This window comes from Polypterus senegalus, chromosome 2, assembly GCF_016835505.1.
Source record: "Polypterus senegalus isolate Bchr_013 chromosome 2, ASM1683550v1, whole genome shotgun sequence".
NCBI classification, from domain to species: domain Eukaryota; kingdom Metazoa; phylum Chordata; class Cladistia; order Polypteriformes; family Polypteridae; genus Polypterus; species Polypterus senegalus.
The window spans coordinates 176,469,515-176,484,001 of NC_053155.1; the positions used below are offsets into that span (position 1 = coordinate 176,469,515).

The 14,487-nt window shown below is 39.5% G+C and overlaps 1 protein-coding gene across 1 annotated transcript in view; it reads left to right on the plus strand.

Moving 5' to 3' along the window:
- Nucleotides 1–14,487, plus strand: part of LOC120523558 (vesicle transport protein SFT2B-like) — a 144,749-nt gene that overhangs the window by 32,396 nt on the left and 97,866 nt on the right. The window contains exon 3 of the mRNA XM_039744963.1: nt 12,549–12,634. Coding sequence (XP_039600897.1) covers nt 12,549–12,634 — 86 coding nt within the window. The remainder of the gene's footprint in view (nt 1–12,548; nt 12,635–14,487) is intronic.

Genomic DNA, 14,487 nt, shown 5'->3' on the forward strand with positions numbered 1-14,487 from the left:
CGTATTTCAGTGGTATGATGCCACTGTCGGCCGCCATATTGAACTTTTCAACAGTCTTTGTTGCTTCTCCGCTGTTTTATTGTTCATTTATTACAATTATAGTTATTGTGTAAGTATTTTAGACTTACTTTACATTGTTCAAGTACCCATTTCCTTTATCATTCCAACCGCATTCCCCATTAACATGTCTATCGAGGTGATCACCATCGATCAAAGAACTGTCACTTACCGAGTGGTTTCCATGCCCGGAGATGGCACCTACCTTTTCCATTCTCTTTGTTACATATTGCACGGCCATATCAGGCTCATTCTTGATAACCGGAGGAACATTGTGTCTTATGTATTGAATGACTGGGACGGGTTCAAGGTGTGGACTGATGACGGTACAGGAGATAATTATTCTACACAGGAGCACTATAAGAGTGAAATGCTTAAGTCCTTCACCTATGCATCTGCATGTGAGTTGATGGCTGCCGCTGAATTGTTCGGTTGTCGCTTTCAAGTGTACTGAAATGGCCAAATATTTTACACCTTTCGACAACCGCCAGTGCCTCTTAAAATCTTAGATTGACAGGAACGATTTCAGTAGTGGACACTTTGATGTTTATGAACGTTTAAACTCTCAAAAGCTGGATGTGAAGTTATCAATGAAATACTAACAACGCTTGACAGATGCCGAATGTCTCTTCAACACAAGTCCTACAAATACTGTCTTAATTGAAACAAACCATGAAACTCATGCTCACGAGTAAGCTCAGCGCACAGCTTGGTCATATTACAACCGGAGGGCCGAACTCACAATGTGGTATACAAAAAGATCCTTAACAAATAATTATTGGTATATTATCCCTCAGTTTAAAAAGGTTTAATTTTCTTCTTAATAAAAATTTTAAGGCAATACTTCTCTGCTGCGAAGTGCGGGTATTTTGCTAGTATATAATATAAATAGATAGATATGACAACAACACTCATATCAATGACAAAACAATTACATTAACAATCATCTTACGTTATTTTTAAAATGTTTGCTTTTCTTTTCATAACTTCTTTAACACACTACTTCTCGCTTACGGCCGGGGTATTCTGCTAGTATATATATATGTATATATATATATATATATATATACTAGCAAAATCCCCGCACTTCGCAGCGACGAAGAACTGGTTTTAAATTTTTATTAAGAAGAAAAGAAAACCTTTTAGAAACTGAGGGAAAATATACCAATAAATATCTGTTAGGGATCTCTTTGTATACCACGTTGTCAATTCACTCCGGCTGTAATATGACCAAGCTGTGCACTGAGATTACTTTTGAGAATGCAACGTATAGTTGTCTAGGAGAAAAGCAATGTTGGCTCAAATCAATGGCAACCTTTTGTAGTGTTTGTCCTTAAGACTTATTAATTGTCATCACGAAGCAGAGCCTTACTGGAAATTTGAGGCATTTGAATTGAAATGGGAGATCAGAGGGTATAACTGTGATGCAAGGAATACATTCAGAGTGTGGCACTCTGCTGTTTTTTTGTGTAGCTGCCTTCACACAGCTTCTCCGCTGCTTTATAAATGAATGCCATATAAGGCCGTCGTTTCTCCTTGCTTCGTGGTTCTGTACTGTTTTATTGTTCATTTAATACGATTGTTAGAGTTATTGTGTAGCTATTCGAGACTTACTTTACTGTTCAGGTACCCATTTCCTTTATTTAATCCGCGGCTTGTACGCTATTTTTTTTGTTCGTTTATTACGATTATAGATATTTATTGATTCCCTTCTTTAGCTGACTGCCTAATCATATAAGGAGCTCCGCTGGTTTTTTGTGAAGCAGCCTTTACACAGCTTCTCCGCTGTTTTATAAATGAACGACATATAAGGCCATCCTTTTTCCTTGCTTTGCCAAGGAACCTGCCTTTTTATTTAATCCATGGGTTCTCCGCTGTTTTATTGTTCGTTTATTACGATTGTTCTAGCTCTCTTTCTATAGCAAGTTGTCAGTTCAGAACTCTGGTTGTAATATGACGAAGCTGTGTGAGTTCACTCTTGAGAATGCAACGTATAGTTGTCCGGGAGAAAAGCAATCTTGCCTGAAATCAATGGCAACCTTTTGTAGGGTCTGTCCCTGAGACTTATTACTTGTCATCACGAAGCAGAGCCTTACTGGATATTGGAGGCATCTGAATTGAAATGGGAGATAAGAGGGTATAACAAGGATGCGAGGAATACATTGAGTGTGGAGAAACTCTAGAGACTGCGTGTGTATTAACTTGTGGATTTTTCTGTAAGTATTTGGTGGCAGCGTGATGAAGTTGCTTCCGCAAGACCGCGTTTGCTGTGGAGCTCAGCTCGGAGCATATTCTTTTCCCACCTTGTCAATTGTGTAATGCATTTTTTGAACAGGTTTGATGCATGGAAGTGATCACTGATACTGCGTTCAGTTCACGTGAGCTGCTCTCTTGTGTGATGTTGCAATGTCCACTGCTTTATTTAATGTTAGCTAAGACCCGGCACTTAAAAGTTTCTCTCTACAGCAATTTTAACTCCGTTACAAAGTGATCCAAAGTCTCGTTTATACCTCGTGTGTTCTCAATAAACTTGTATCTCGCGAATGAAGTATTCGACGAAGGCATGAGAAACGGCAGCGGGAGCGTGTCCATAAACTTATTTTAAACTTACGGTTTACACCGTGCTTTGTTTCCGCAGTAGCTGCACTTATGAGTAAGCTTGTATGAGTTTTTGTTCAGCGCTCTTTGGGTGCTCTTCCTTCTTTTCAACGTACTGCGTTCACAGTCAGTTCACGTGATTACGTGGGAGGCGTGATGATGTCAAACGCAGCTCCTCCCCCCACGGCCATCGAGCTAAAGTCTATTACATAATATGGAGAAAAATAGGTTCAAGTTATGACCATTACGCGTAGAATTTCTAAATGAAACCTGCCCAACTTTTGTAAGTAAGCTGTAAGGAATGAGCCTGCCAAATTTCAACCTTCTACCTACATGGGAAGTTGGAGAATTAGTGATGAGTGAGTGAGTCAGTGAGGGCTTTGCCTTTTATTAGTGTACTAGCAAAATACCCGCGCTTCGCAGCGACGAAATACTGACTTTAAATTTTTATTAAGAAGAAAATTTAACCTTTTTTTTAACTGAAGGAAAATATACCAATAATTATTTGTTAAGGATCTCTTTGTATACCACATTTTGAGTTCGGCCCTCCGGTTGTAATATGACCAAGCTGTGCGCTGAGCTTACTCTTGAGCATGCAACGTACAGTTGGCCATGTGAACAGTAATCTTGTTTCAAATCTCACAGCTTGGATTGCTGCTGTCATAATCGGTTTGAGTTTCATGGTTTGTTTCAGTGACGACAGTATTTTCAGGACTTGTGTTGAAGTGACATTCGGCATCTGTCGAGCGTTGTAAGCATAAAACCGGTTTCATCGATAACTTCACATCCAGCTTTTGAGAGTTTAAACATTCATAAACATCAAAGTGTCCACTACTGAAATCGTCACCTTTGAGTCTAAGATGTTAAGAGGCACTGGCAGTTGTCGAAAGGTGTAAAATATTTGGCCATTTTGGTACACTTGAAAGCGACAACCGAACAATTCAGCGGCAGCCATCAACTCACATGCACATGCATAGGTTAAGGGCTCTTAAGCATTTCACTCTTATAGTGCTCCTGTGTAGTATAATTATCTCCTGTACCGTCATCAGTCCACACCTTGAACCTGTCCCAGTCATTCAATACATAAGACACAATGTTCCTCCGGATATCAAGAGTGAGCCTGATATGGCCGTGCAATATGTAACACAGAGAATGGAAAAGGTAGGTGCCATCTCCGGGCATGGAAACCATTCGGTAAGTGACAGCTCTTTGATCAATGGTGATCACCTCCATAGACATGTTAATGGGGGTACGGTTGGAATGATAAAGGAAATGGGTACCTGAACAATGTAAAGTAAGTCTAAAATACCTACACAATAACTATAATCATAATAAACGAACAATAAAACAGCGGAGAAGCCGTGTATTAAATAAAAAGGCAGTAGTTAATAGCAGGGAGACGTGAATCCTGTGGCGAAGCAAGGAAGGGAATGTAGAGACCAGAGCAACGGACGCCCTTATATAGGCAGGCAGCCAACAACGTCGGAGGCATTGGGATGGGGGACCCAACGCCGCCTCACACGGTGACCGAGCTGCAGGCTATGGACGTAGATATGTACATAAGTAGGATTCAGTTAGCGTTGGGAACCCGTGTACCAAATTTGTTAAAGATGGGCCCATAAGTAACAAAGACCGTTGAAAAGTTCAATATGGTGGCCGACAGTGGCATCATACCACCGAAATAAGTATGTACATTGGTTTCGGTTAGTGCAGGGAAGCCGCCTACCAAATTTCGTGAAGATGGGGCCATTAATAAGAAAGTTCTACATGGCGGACGTTGTCGACCGTTATGACCGTTACATGTAAAATTTCGAAATGAAACCTGCTTAACTTTTGTAAGTAAGCTGTAAGGAATGAGCCTGCCAAATTTTAGCCTTCTATCTACAGTCATGTGAAAACATTAGGACACCCTTTGAAAGCATGTGGTTTTTTGTAACATTTTTAATAAATGGTTATTTCATCTCCGTTTCAACAATACAGAGAGATTAAAGTAATCCAACTAAACAAAGAAAACTGAAGAAAAGTCTTTTCAAGATCTTCTGTAAATGTCATTCTACAAAAATGCCTATTCTAACTGAGGAAAAAGATAGGACACCCTTGCCCCTAATAGCGAGTGTTACCTCCTTTGGCTGAAATAACTGCAGTGAGACGGTTCTTGTAGCCATCTACCAGTCTTCGACATCGGTCTGAGGAAATTTTACCCCACTCCTCAATGCAGAACTTTTTCAGCTGTGAGATGTTTGAGGGGTTTCTTGCACGTACAGCCCTTTTCAAGTCACCCCACAGCATCTCAATGGGATTCAAATCTGGACTTTGACTTGGCCATTCCAGGACTCTCCATTTCTTCTTTTTCAGCCAATCTTTGGTTGATTTACTAGTATGTTTTGGGTCATTGTCATGTTGCATGGTCCAGTTCCGCTTCAGCTTTAATTTTCTAACTGATGGTCTCACATGTTCTTCAAGCACCTTCTGATACACAGTAGAATTCATCGTGGATTCTGTGATGGTGAGCTGACCAGGTCCTGCTGCAGCAAAGCAGCCCCAAACCATGACACTTCCACCTCCATGCTTCACAGTTGGTATGAGGTTCTTTTCTTGGAATGCTGTGTTTGGTTTACGTAAACATGTCCTCTGCTGTTGTGTCCAAATAATTCAATTTTGGACTCATCTGTCCAAAGAACATTATTCCAGAAGTCCTGGTCTTTGTCAACTTTATCTCTGGCAAATGTCAGTCTGGCCTCGATGTTTCTCTTGGAAAGCAAAGGTTTCCTCCTTGCACACCTCCCATGCAAGTTAAACTTGTACAGTCTCTTTCTGATTGTAGAGGCATGTACTTCTACATCAACAGTAGCCAGAGCCTGCTGTAGTTCTCGAGATGACACTTTAGGGTTTTGGAGACCTCTTTTAGCATCTTGCGGTCTGCTCTTGGGGTGAACTTGCTGGGGCACCAGTCCTGGGCATGTTGGCAGTTGTTTTGAAAGCCCTCCACTTGTAGACTATCTTCCGGACAGTGGAATGGCTGATTTCAAAATCTTTTGAGATCTTTTTAAATCCCTTCCCAGACTCATAGGCTGCTACAATCTTTTTTCTGAAGTCCTCTGACAGCTCTTTTGTTCTCACCATGGTGCTCACTCTCACTTCAACAGTCAGGAGCACACCAAACTAAATGTCTGAGGTTTAAATAGGGCAAGCCTCATTCAACATGCAGAGTAAAGATCTACTAATTATGTGCACCTGGTGTGATATACCTGTGTGAGATCTGAGCCAATTTAAGAGGGAATACATGTGAGGGTGTCCTATCTTTTTCCTCAGTTAGAATAGGCATTTTTGTAGAATGACATTTACAGAAGATCTTGAAGACTTTTCTTCAGTTTTCTTTGTTTAGTTGGATTACTTTAATCTCTCTGTATTGTTGAAACGGAGATGAAATAACCATTTATTAAAAATGTTACAAAAAACCACATGCTTTCAAAGGGTGTCCTAATGTTTTCACATGACTGTACATGGGAAGTTGGAGAATTCGTGACGTTGGAAAGTTCAATATGGCGGCCGACAGCGGTGTCATACCACTGAAATAAGTACGTACATCGGTTTTGGTTAGTGCAGGGAAGCCACCTGCCAAATTTCGTGAAGATGGGGTCAGCCTTCTACCTACACGGGAAGTTGGAGAATTAGTAACGTTGGAAAATTCAATATGGCATCCGACAGTGGCGTCATACCATCGAAATAAGTAAGTACATCGGTTTCGGTTAGCACAGGAAAGCTGCCTACCAAATTTCGTGAAAATGGGGCCGTAAATAAAGTTTAACATGGCGGATGTTGTCGACATTTATCGAAAGTTATGACCGTTACGTGTAGAATTTCGAAATGAAACCTGCTTAACTTTTGTAAGTAAGCTGTAAGGAATAAGCCTGCCAAATTTCAGCCTTCTACCTACACGGGAATTTGGAGAATTAGTGATGAGTGAGTGAGTCAGTGAGGGCTTTTATTCGTATAGATATATATAGAGACTAGCAAAATACCTGCGCTTCGCAGCGGAGAAGTAGTGTGTTAAAGAAGTAATGAAAAAGGAAAAGAAAACATTTTGAAAATAACATAACATGATTGTCAATGTAATTGTTTTGTCACTGTTGTGAGTGATGAGTGTTGCTGTCATATGTGTGTGTGTGTGTGTGTGTTTATATATATATATATATATATAACACACACACACACACACACATCCTTCCTGATTTCTTATTCTTTTGCATGTTTGTCACACAAAATGTTTCTGATCATCAAACACATTTAACCATTAGTCAAATATAACACAAGTAAACACAAAATGCAGTTTTAAATGATGGTTTTTATTATTTAGGGAGAAAAAAAATCCAAACCTACATGGCCCTGTGTGAAAAAGTAATTGGCCCCTTGCTAAAAAATAACCTAACTGTGGTGTATAACACCTGAGTTCAATTTCCGTAGCCACCCCCAGGCCTGATTACTGCCACACCTGCCTGACACAGAGAAGTAGACCAAAAGCACCTCAAAAGCTAGACATCATGCCAAGATCCAAAGAAATTCAGGAACAAATGAGAACAGAAGTAATTGATCTATCAGTCTGGTAAAGGTTATAAAGCCATTTCTAAAGCTTTGGGACTCCTGCGAACCACAGTGAGAGCCATTATCCAGAAATGGTAAAAACATGGAACAGTGGTGAAACTTCCCTGGAGTGGCCGGCCGACCAAAATTACCCCAAGAGCGCAGAGACAACTCATCCAAGAGGTCACACAAGACCCCAGGGCAACGTCTAAAGAACTGCAGGCCTCACTTGCCTCAATTAAGGTCAGTGTTCACGACTCCACCATAAGAAAGAGACTGGGCAAAAACGGCCTGCATGGCAGATTTCCAAGACGCAAACCACTGTTAAGCAAAAAGAACATTAGGGCTCGTCTCAATTTTGCTAAGAAACATCTCAATGATTGCCAAGACTTTTGGTAAAATACCTTGTGGACTGATGAGACAAAAGCTGAACTTTTTGGAAGGCAAATGTCCCGTTACATCTGGCGTAAAAGGAACACAGCATTTCAGAAAAAGAACATCATACCAACAGTAAAATATGGTGGTGTAGTGTGATGGTCTAGGGTTTTTTTGCTGCTTCAGGACCTGGAAGGCTTGCTGTGATAAATGGAACCATGAATTCTACTGTCTACCAAAAATCCTGAAGGAGAATGTCCGCCATCTGTTCGTCAACTCAAGCTGAAGCGTTCTTGGGTGCTGCAACAGGACAATGACTCAAAACACACCAGCAAATCCACCTCTGAATGGCTGAAGAAAAACAAAATGAAGACTTTGGAGTGGCCTAGTCAAAGTCCTGACCTGAATCCAATTGAGATGCTATTGCATGACCTTAAAAAGGCGGTTCATGCTAGAAAACCCTCAAATAAAGCTGAATTACAACAATTCTGCAAAGATGAGTGGGCCAAAATTCCTCCAGAGCACTGTAAAAGACTCTTGCAAGTTATCATAAACGCTTGATTGCAGTTATTGCTGCTAAGGGTGGCCCAACCAGTTATTAGGTTCAGGGGCAATTACTTTTCACACAGGGCCATGTAGGTTTGGATTTTTTCTCCTAAATAATAAAACCATCATTTAAAACTGCATTTTGTGTTTACTTGTGTTATATTTGACTAATGGTTAAATGTGCTTGATGATCAGAAACATTTTGTGTGACAAACATGCAAAAGAATAAGAAATCAGGAAGGGGGCAAATAGTTTTTCACACCACTGTATATACAGTCTTTGGGGTGCGAGCAACTGTTGCTGGGGGTGCCAGAATCCATGAAGGAAGAAAAATGAAAAACATTATTTGTACAAAATCTTAATTTATTTATCCATTCCTAAATAATTAAATGGGCAGGCTATTTCAGATCAGTGCAATACGCTGTTTGTTAAAACGGATGACTCCGCTCTTACGTGCAAGTCTGCCTGGATATTATGAACTATCGATATCTGTTCAAGTTCTATTTAAATTTTAAATAGAAGGAATTTTTATTTAGTCGACAGAATATTATTCCGGAATAAATCAACTCAAACCTTAAATAACTTATAATATTTTGCTCTCCATAAAAATATATCCTGTCTAAATTATACAAGTTAGAAATAAAGTAAACGTTAAAAGAACAAACATTCAAATTTCTTTACTCTTATGTAATTTTATATAAAAAATAAACTTAAATTTTAAATATCCCAAAAGATTTTGCTCTCCATAAAAATATATCCTGTCAAAATTATACAAATTCAAATATGAACATGGTGCATAACAAAACCTGGAAATATAAATAAAATTTGTTCTTTTCAGCAATAACAAATCAAATCATTCAGTTGTCTTTGCTCTTATGTCATTTTATCAGAGCTGGACGCCTGGCATCTTTTTTTGGCAACAAGTTCGTTTATGTTTGGTGTGAGGTTCTGTGTTGTGGAGATTCTCAGGATGGACTGCAGGTGCTCATCAGTGAGGCGACTCCTGTGTGCTGTTTTGTTAGTCTTCATGACTGAGAAGAGCTTCTCACACAGATATGTGCTACCAAACATGCACAAGGTTCGAGCCGCATGTAGACGGAGCTGGAGCATTTGTGCGGGAATGGAGTGAATAAACTGTGCGGGCCGTGCAGTATCGTACTTTGCCTTCAGTGTGCCATTACACTGCAGCTCAATCACCTCCATCTGAATCTGCACAGGTGCAGTTTCCACATCGACGGCAAATGGGTTGAAACAACTCAAAATTCTTTTTGTTCTTCAAAGTCACCAAAGCGCGTGCGAACTCAGTGCGCAGTGCGCCAGTTTATCAGCAAAGTGCGATTTGGGAACACCGTTGTGCCGACTTGGTTCAACATTACTTGGCAACAGGGAAAGTGGGGCAAGTTGCACTGGTGCATTTGTGTCTCCCATAAAAGTAGCTTCACTTGAAATCACTTTGTGATTTTGCACGGTAAAAACGTCTGCTGAAGTGTCAGATTCTTCTTTAACTCTTCTGCTTTCTGTATCTTGTGCATTGCATTCAGGTCTTTCAGGTTATCTTGATGTTTTGTCTCATAGTGCCGTCTTAGATTAAATTCTGTAATTACAGCCACATTAGCTCCACAAATGAGACACACGGGTTTACCGGCAATGTCAGTAAACATATACTCAGCCTCCCATCGGTTTTAAAGGCTCTATGTTCAGAATCACCTTTTCTCTTCGGCATCGTGTGGGCTAGTTTCGCAATAACTTGCATCATCATAAGCTAGACTTGATTAACGCGGTAAGTGTTCGGCAAGGCAGCTGAAGCGCTGCATTATGGGATCTGTAGTTTATTGTGTTACCAGCGCTTCATATCCCCGGCCATTAATAACAATAATATATAAAATGATCTCGGGCGGATATAATTACGCCGGTCGGATGTGGCCTGCAGGCCTTGAGTTTGACACATATGGACTAAATAGAACTTGAAAAGATATATTTTTCAAATGTGATCGCAATTCAGATCGAGTTGACGCACTACAGTACATCGAGCCCGCGTGCTATTGTGGTTTTGCCTGCGTGCCTCAATAAGTTACCTTCCCTCTCTCTTACTTTTTTTACCGTTCATCTAATGAATACACTGAGTATGGCTTTACCAAAACAATCATTGATCGCGAATAAAGTATCCATTATTCATAAAACTTCAATTGATGATCTGTCTTTCTGCGTTAACGCATATTTTTCATCGCCTCTAACCAAGGGGATGCGAGGCTGAAATGATTTGGGAAGTGAGCGTACATACTTGGTGCATTCCCTCTCGGGAATCGAACCTCGGACGTGGCGTAGGGCTAAGCCTCTACTATTGCGCCACGGCGTGTGGTTTGTCTATTTGAGCATAGCAGTGTAATTCAGTTTTTGTTCAGCACTCTTTGGAACTGTTGCTTTTTGTCTGCGCACTGCGTCAGTTTACGTGAGCCACTGAATATGGTTTTTAATGTCACTCGCTCGCTTCTAATTGTTTCGCTCCTTCTTAATTATATAATGCATGTTTTCTTCAGCGCTTTTTGGAGCTCTTCCTGGCTTTCTACGTACTGCGTGATTACGTGGGAGACGTGATGATGTCACACGAAACTCCGCCCCCCCACCGTTTTCGAGCTCAACTCCATTCCAGTAAATGGAGAAAAATAGCTTCTAGTTATGACCATTATGCATAGAATTTCGAAATGAAACCTGCCCAACGTTTGTAAGGAAGATGTAAGGAATGAGCCTGCCAAATTTCAGCCTTCTACCTACACGGGAAGTTGGAGAATTAGTGATCAGTCTGTGAGGGCTTTACCTTTTATTAGTCTAGATATACTCCATCGCGGATTTTAAATGTAAGCATATCTCACGGATTTTTCGCTGGTTCGCAGATTTCTGCGGACAATGGGTCTTTTAATTTATGGTACATGCTTCCTCAGTTTGTTTGCCCAGTTGATTTCATACAAGGGACGCTATTGGCGGATGGCTTAGAAGCTACCCAATCAGAGCATATATTACATATTAAATAAAACTCCTCAATGATATACTTCTCACATGGTACTTGATTGTTTGCTTTTCTCTGTCTCTCTCACTATCTCTGCCTGACGGAGGGGGTGTGAGCGGAGGGGCTGTTTGCACAGAGGCAGTTTGCCTAGAGGATACGGACGCTCCTCTACAAAATGCCGCTTTATCGCGGTGCTTCAGCATACTTAAAAGCTCAAAAGCATGTATTGATTTTTTGATTGTTTGCTTTTCTCTCGCTCTCTCTCTCTCTGACATTCTCTGCTCCTGACACGCATTCATTGAAGAGGAAGATATGTTTGCATTCTTTTAATTGTGAGAAAGATCTTTCATCTCTGTCTTGTCATGGAGCACAGTTTAAACTTTTGACTAAAGGGTGTTATTTCATGTCTAGAGGGCTCTAATAATGTTAACAGTGTGGGAGAGTTTATAAGGGCTTAAAATATATAAAAATAACCATACAAACATATGCTTTCTACTTCGCGGATTTTCATCTATCGCGGGGGAGGTAGTTCTGGAATGCAACCCCCGCGATCGAGGAGGGATTACTGTGTGTGTGTGTGTATATATATATATATATATATATATATATATATATATATATATATATATATATATATATATATGCATCCTTTGCAAATATTACAATATGGCAGGTAAGTGAGTGGCATTATGCTTTTCAGTGTTCTTACTTACAAGCTACATCAACATACTATTTGCTTTATTGATTTTGTAGAATGCTGAAGAGAAATTTGTAAGTTACTATGTTCGTTTTGGGACTGTAAAATATTTAAGAATGTTGGGTTCTCCTCTCTGTACCAAATATGTTCATTGTGCTATTCTTTACATAATTTTAAAATTGGAAAGAGCTAAAAAATGAGTAACCTTGAGAAAACAAGTAACAATATAGTCATTTCAAATTTTAATGTGATGTGGCACTTGTGCTGTATTACTGTATCTGGTACAAAATCATTTCTGTCATTTAGAGGACCATACAGTATATTATATATTAGGTGTTTCTTTTCTGCAGGTTTATAGTGATATGCTGTATGTAATTGTGAAAACAAAAGTTTTCTGAAAGATTGCATACTGTTATGCTGTTTGTATGAAAGGAATACTGCCTCAGTACATTACACTTCACCACAAGGTTGCTTAATAAAACCCAGAAAAAATGTATTCAGTTTCTTCAGGAAAATCAGATCATTGAACTTTTTGGACTGCTAAGACTGTTAAAGTATCTATCTTGCTCAGTATTAAATTTTAAATCAGACTTTTGGTTATGTCGGAAACAACCCTTCAGAAAGTTCATTAAATATTTTGTTTATGTGTGTATTTTTTTTCTTACCTCAGCTCTTCTTTTATTTTTTTAGGGAGTTATTTTTCTTTGGATTCCTACAAATGGTTTAACATTGTTTGCAGTCTTTTATACTCTTGGAAATATTACATCTATCTGCAGGTAAGAGAACACCTGGGGTAAGTGATTATCAGAAGGCAAGAAACTACATCAGACTCTTTTACACCTTTAGTAAATGAAGGAAATAGGCAAGATCCTTTATTTTCTCTAATTCCTACCTACATATTCATGGAGATGTGCTGTCTAGTGGCCTCTACTCCTGACACTTGGCATTCAAGGGTTATGCATGACTTGCAGAAATGCATTTCAACTAAATGCGCTTGCTTCCGTAGTGACCTCCTTCTCTCTGGTCTGTTGTATTTAGTCTTGTTTGCATGAATATTAGAGTATAACTTTGAAATCATTCCTGGTGTTAGGATACTCTTCGATTTATGAGAAAGGGATCCTTTAAGATGGTATTAAATATTCAGTTAATTTGAGTAAAATATTTACTTTGTGCCCCATCCAGGGTTGTACACTTCCTTGGGTCCCAGAGAAAAAACTCTGCTCCTGGCTTTTTATTCCACTGGTCCTGAACAAGGGTGCAACCTGTTTGTTAGATAATAACAACAACATTTATTTATATAGCACATTTTCATACAAAAAGTAGCTCAAAGTGCTTTACATAATGAAGAATAGAAAAATAAAAGACACAGTAAGAAAGTAAAATAAGTCAACATTAATTAACATAGAATAAGAGTAAGGTCCATTGACCAGGGTGAACAGAAAAAAAAAAAAAACTCCAGACGGCTGGAGAAAAAAATAAAATCTGTAGGGATTCCAGACCATAAGACTGCCCAGTCCCCTCTGGGCATTCTACCTAACATAAATGAAACAGTCCTCTTTGGATTTAGGGTTATCACGGAAGGACTTGATGATGATGATGGTCACGTAGACGTCTGGCTTTTAATCCATCCATCATTGTTGGAGCATCATGATGCTTTGAGTAGGTGGTGGTGGTGAGAAACCGGAAAAAGAAACATGAGAGAGAGTAGGGGTCAGTACGGATTTTGGAGCCACCAGGAATAGTTATTATGATGAATTGAACATACAGAGTATCAGGATGAAGTTTAAAGTGAAGTTATGAAAAGGCCATGTTAAAGTAATATGTTTTCAGCAGTGTTTTAAAGTGCTCTACTGTATTAGCCTGGCGAATTCCTATTGGCAGGCTATTCCAGATTTTAGGTGCATAGCAGCAGAAGGCCACCTCACCACTTCTTTTAAGTTTTGTTCTTGGAATTCTAAGGAGAGAGATCCTCAAATGACTAAGGTTACGATTTGGAATATAAGGTGTCAGACATTCCGATTATATAAGATGGGGCGAGATTATTTAAGGCTTTATAAACCATAAGCAGAATACTCTTCTGAACTCAAAACAGGTGTTAGTCTTATTGTCCAGAGTTCCAAAATTTTCTTTTGAAATATATATTTTGATAGTACTAATAGTCTCAAAGGTTACTAAAGGCTTTTCATTACATGGGCTTTCAACCTTCATTAGCATTCACAATGTTGGGCTCCTCTAGAAATGTTCATTTTAGGCAAGAATTGGTACTTTTTGTAATCAAGGTACCATTAAATAGATCTATACTAATAAAAGGCAAAGCCCTCACTCACTCACTCACTCACTGACTCACTCACTCACTGACTCATCACTAATTCTCCAACTTCCCGTGTGGGTGGAAGGCTGAAATTTGGCAGGTTCATTCCTTACAGCTTCCTTACAAAAGTTGGGCAGGTTTTATATCGAAATTCTACGCGTAATGGTCATAACTGGAAGCAGTTTTTCTCCATTTACTGTAATGGAGATGAGCTTCAACGCCGTGGGGGCGGAGTTTCGTGTGACATCATCACGCCTCCCACGTAATCACGCAGTACATAGAAAACCAGGAAGACCTAAAAAAAGCGCTGAAGAAAAC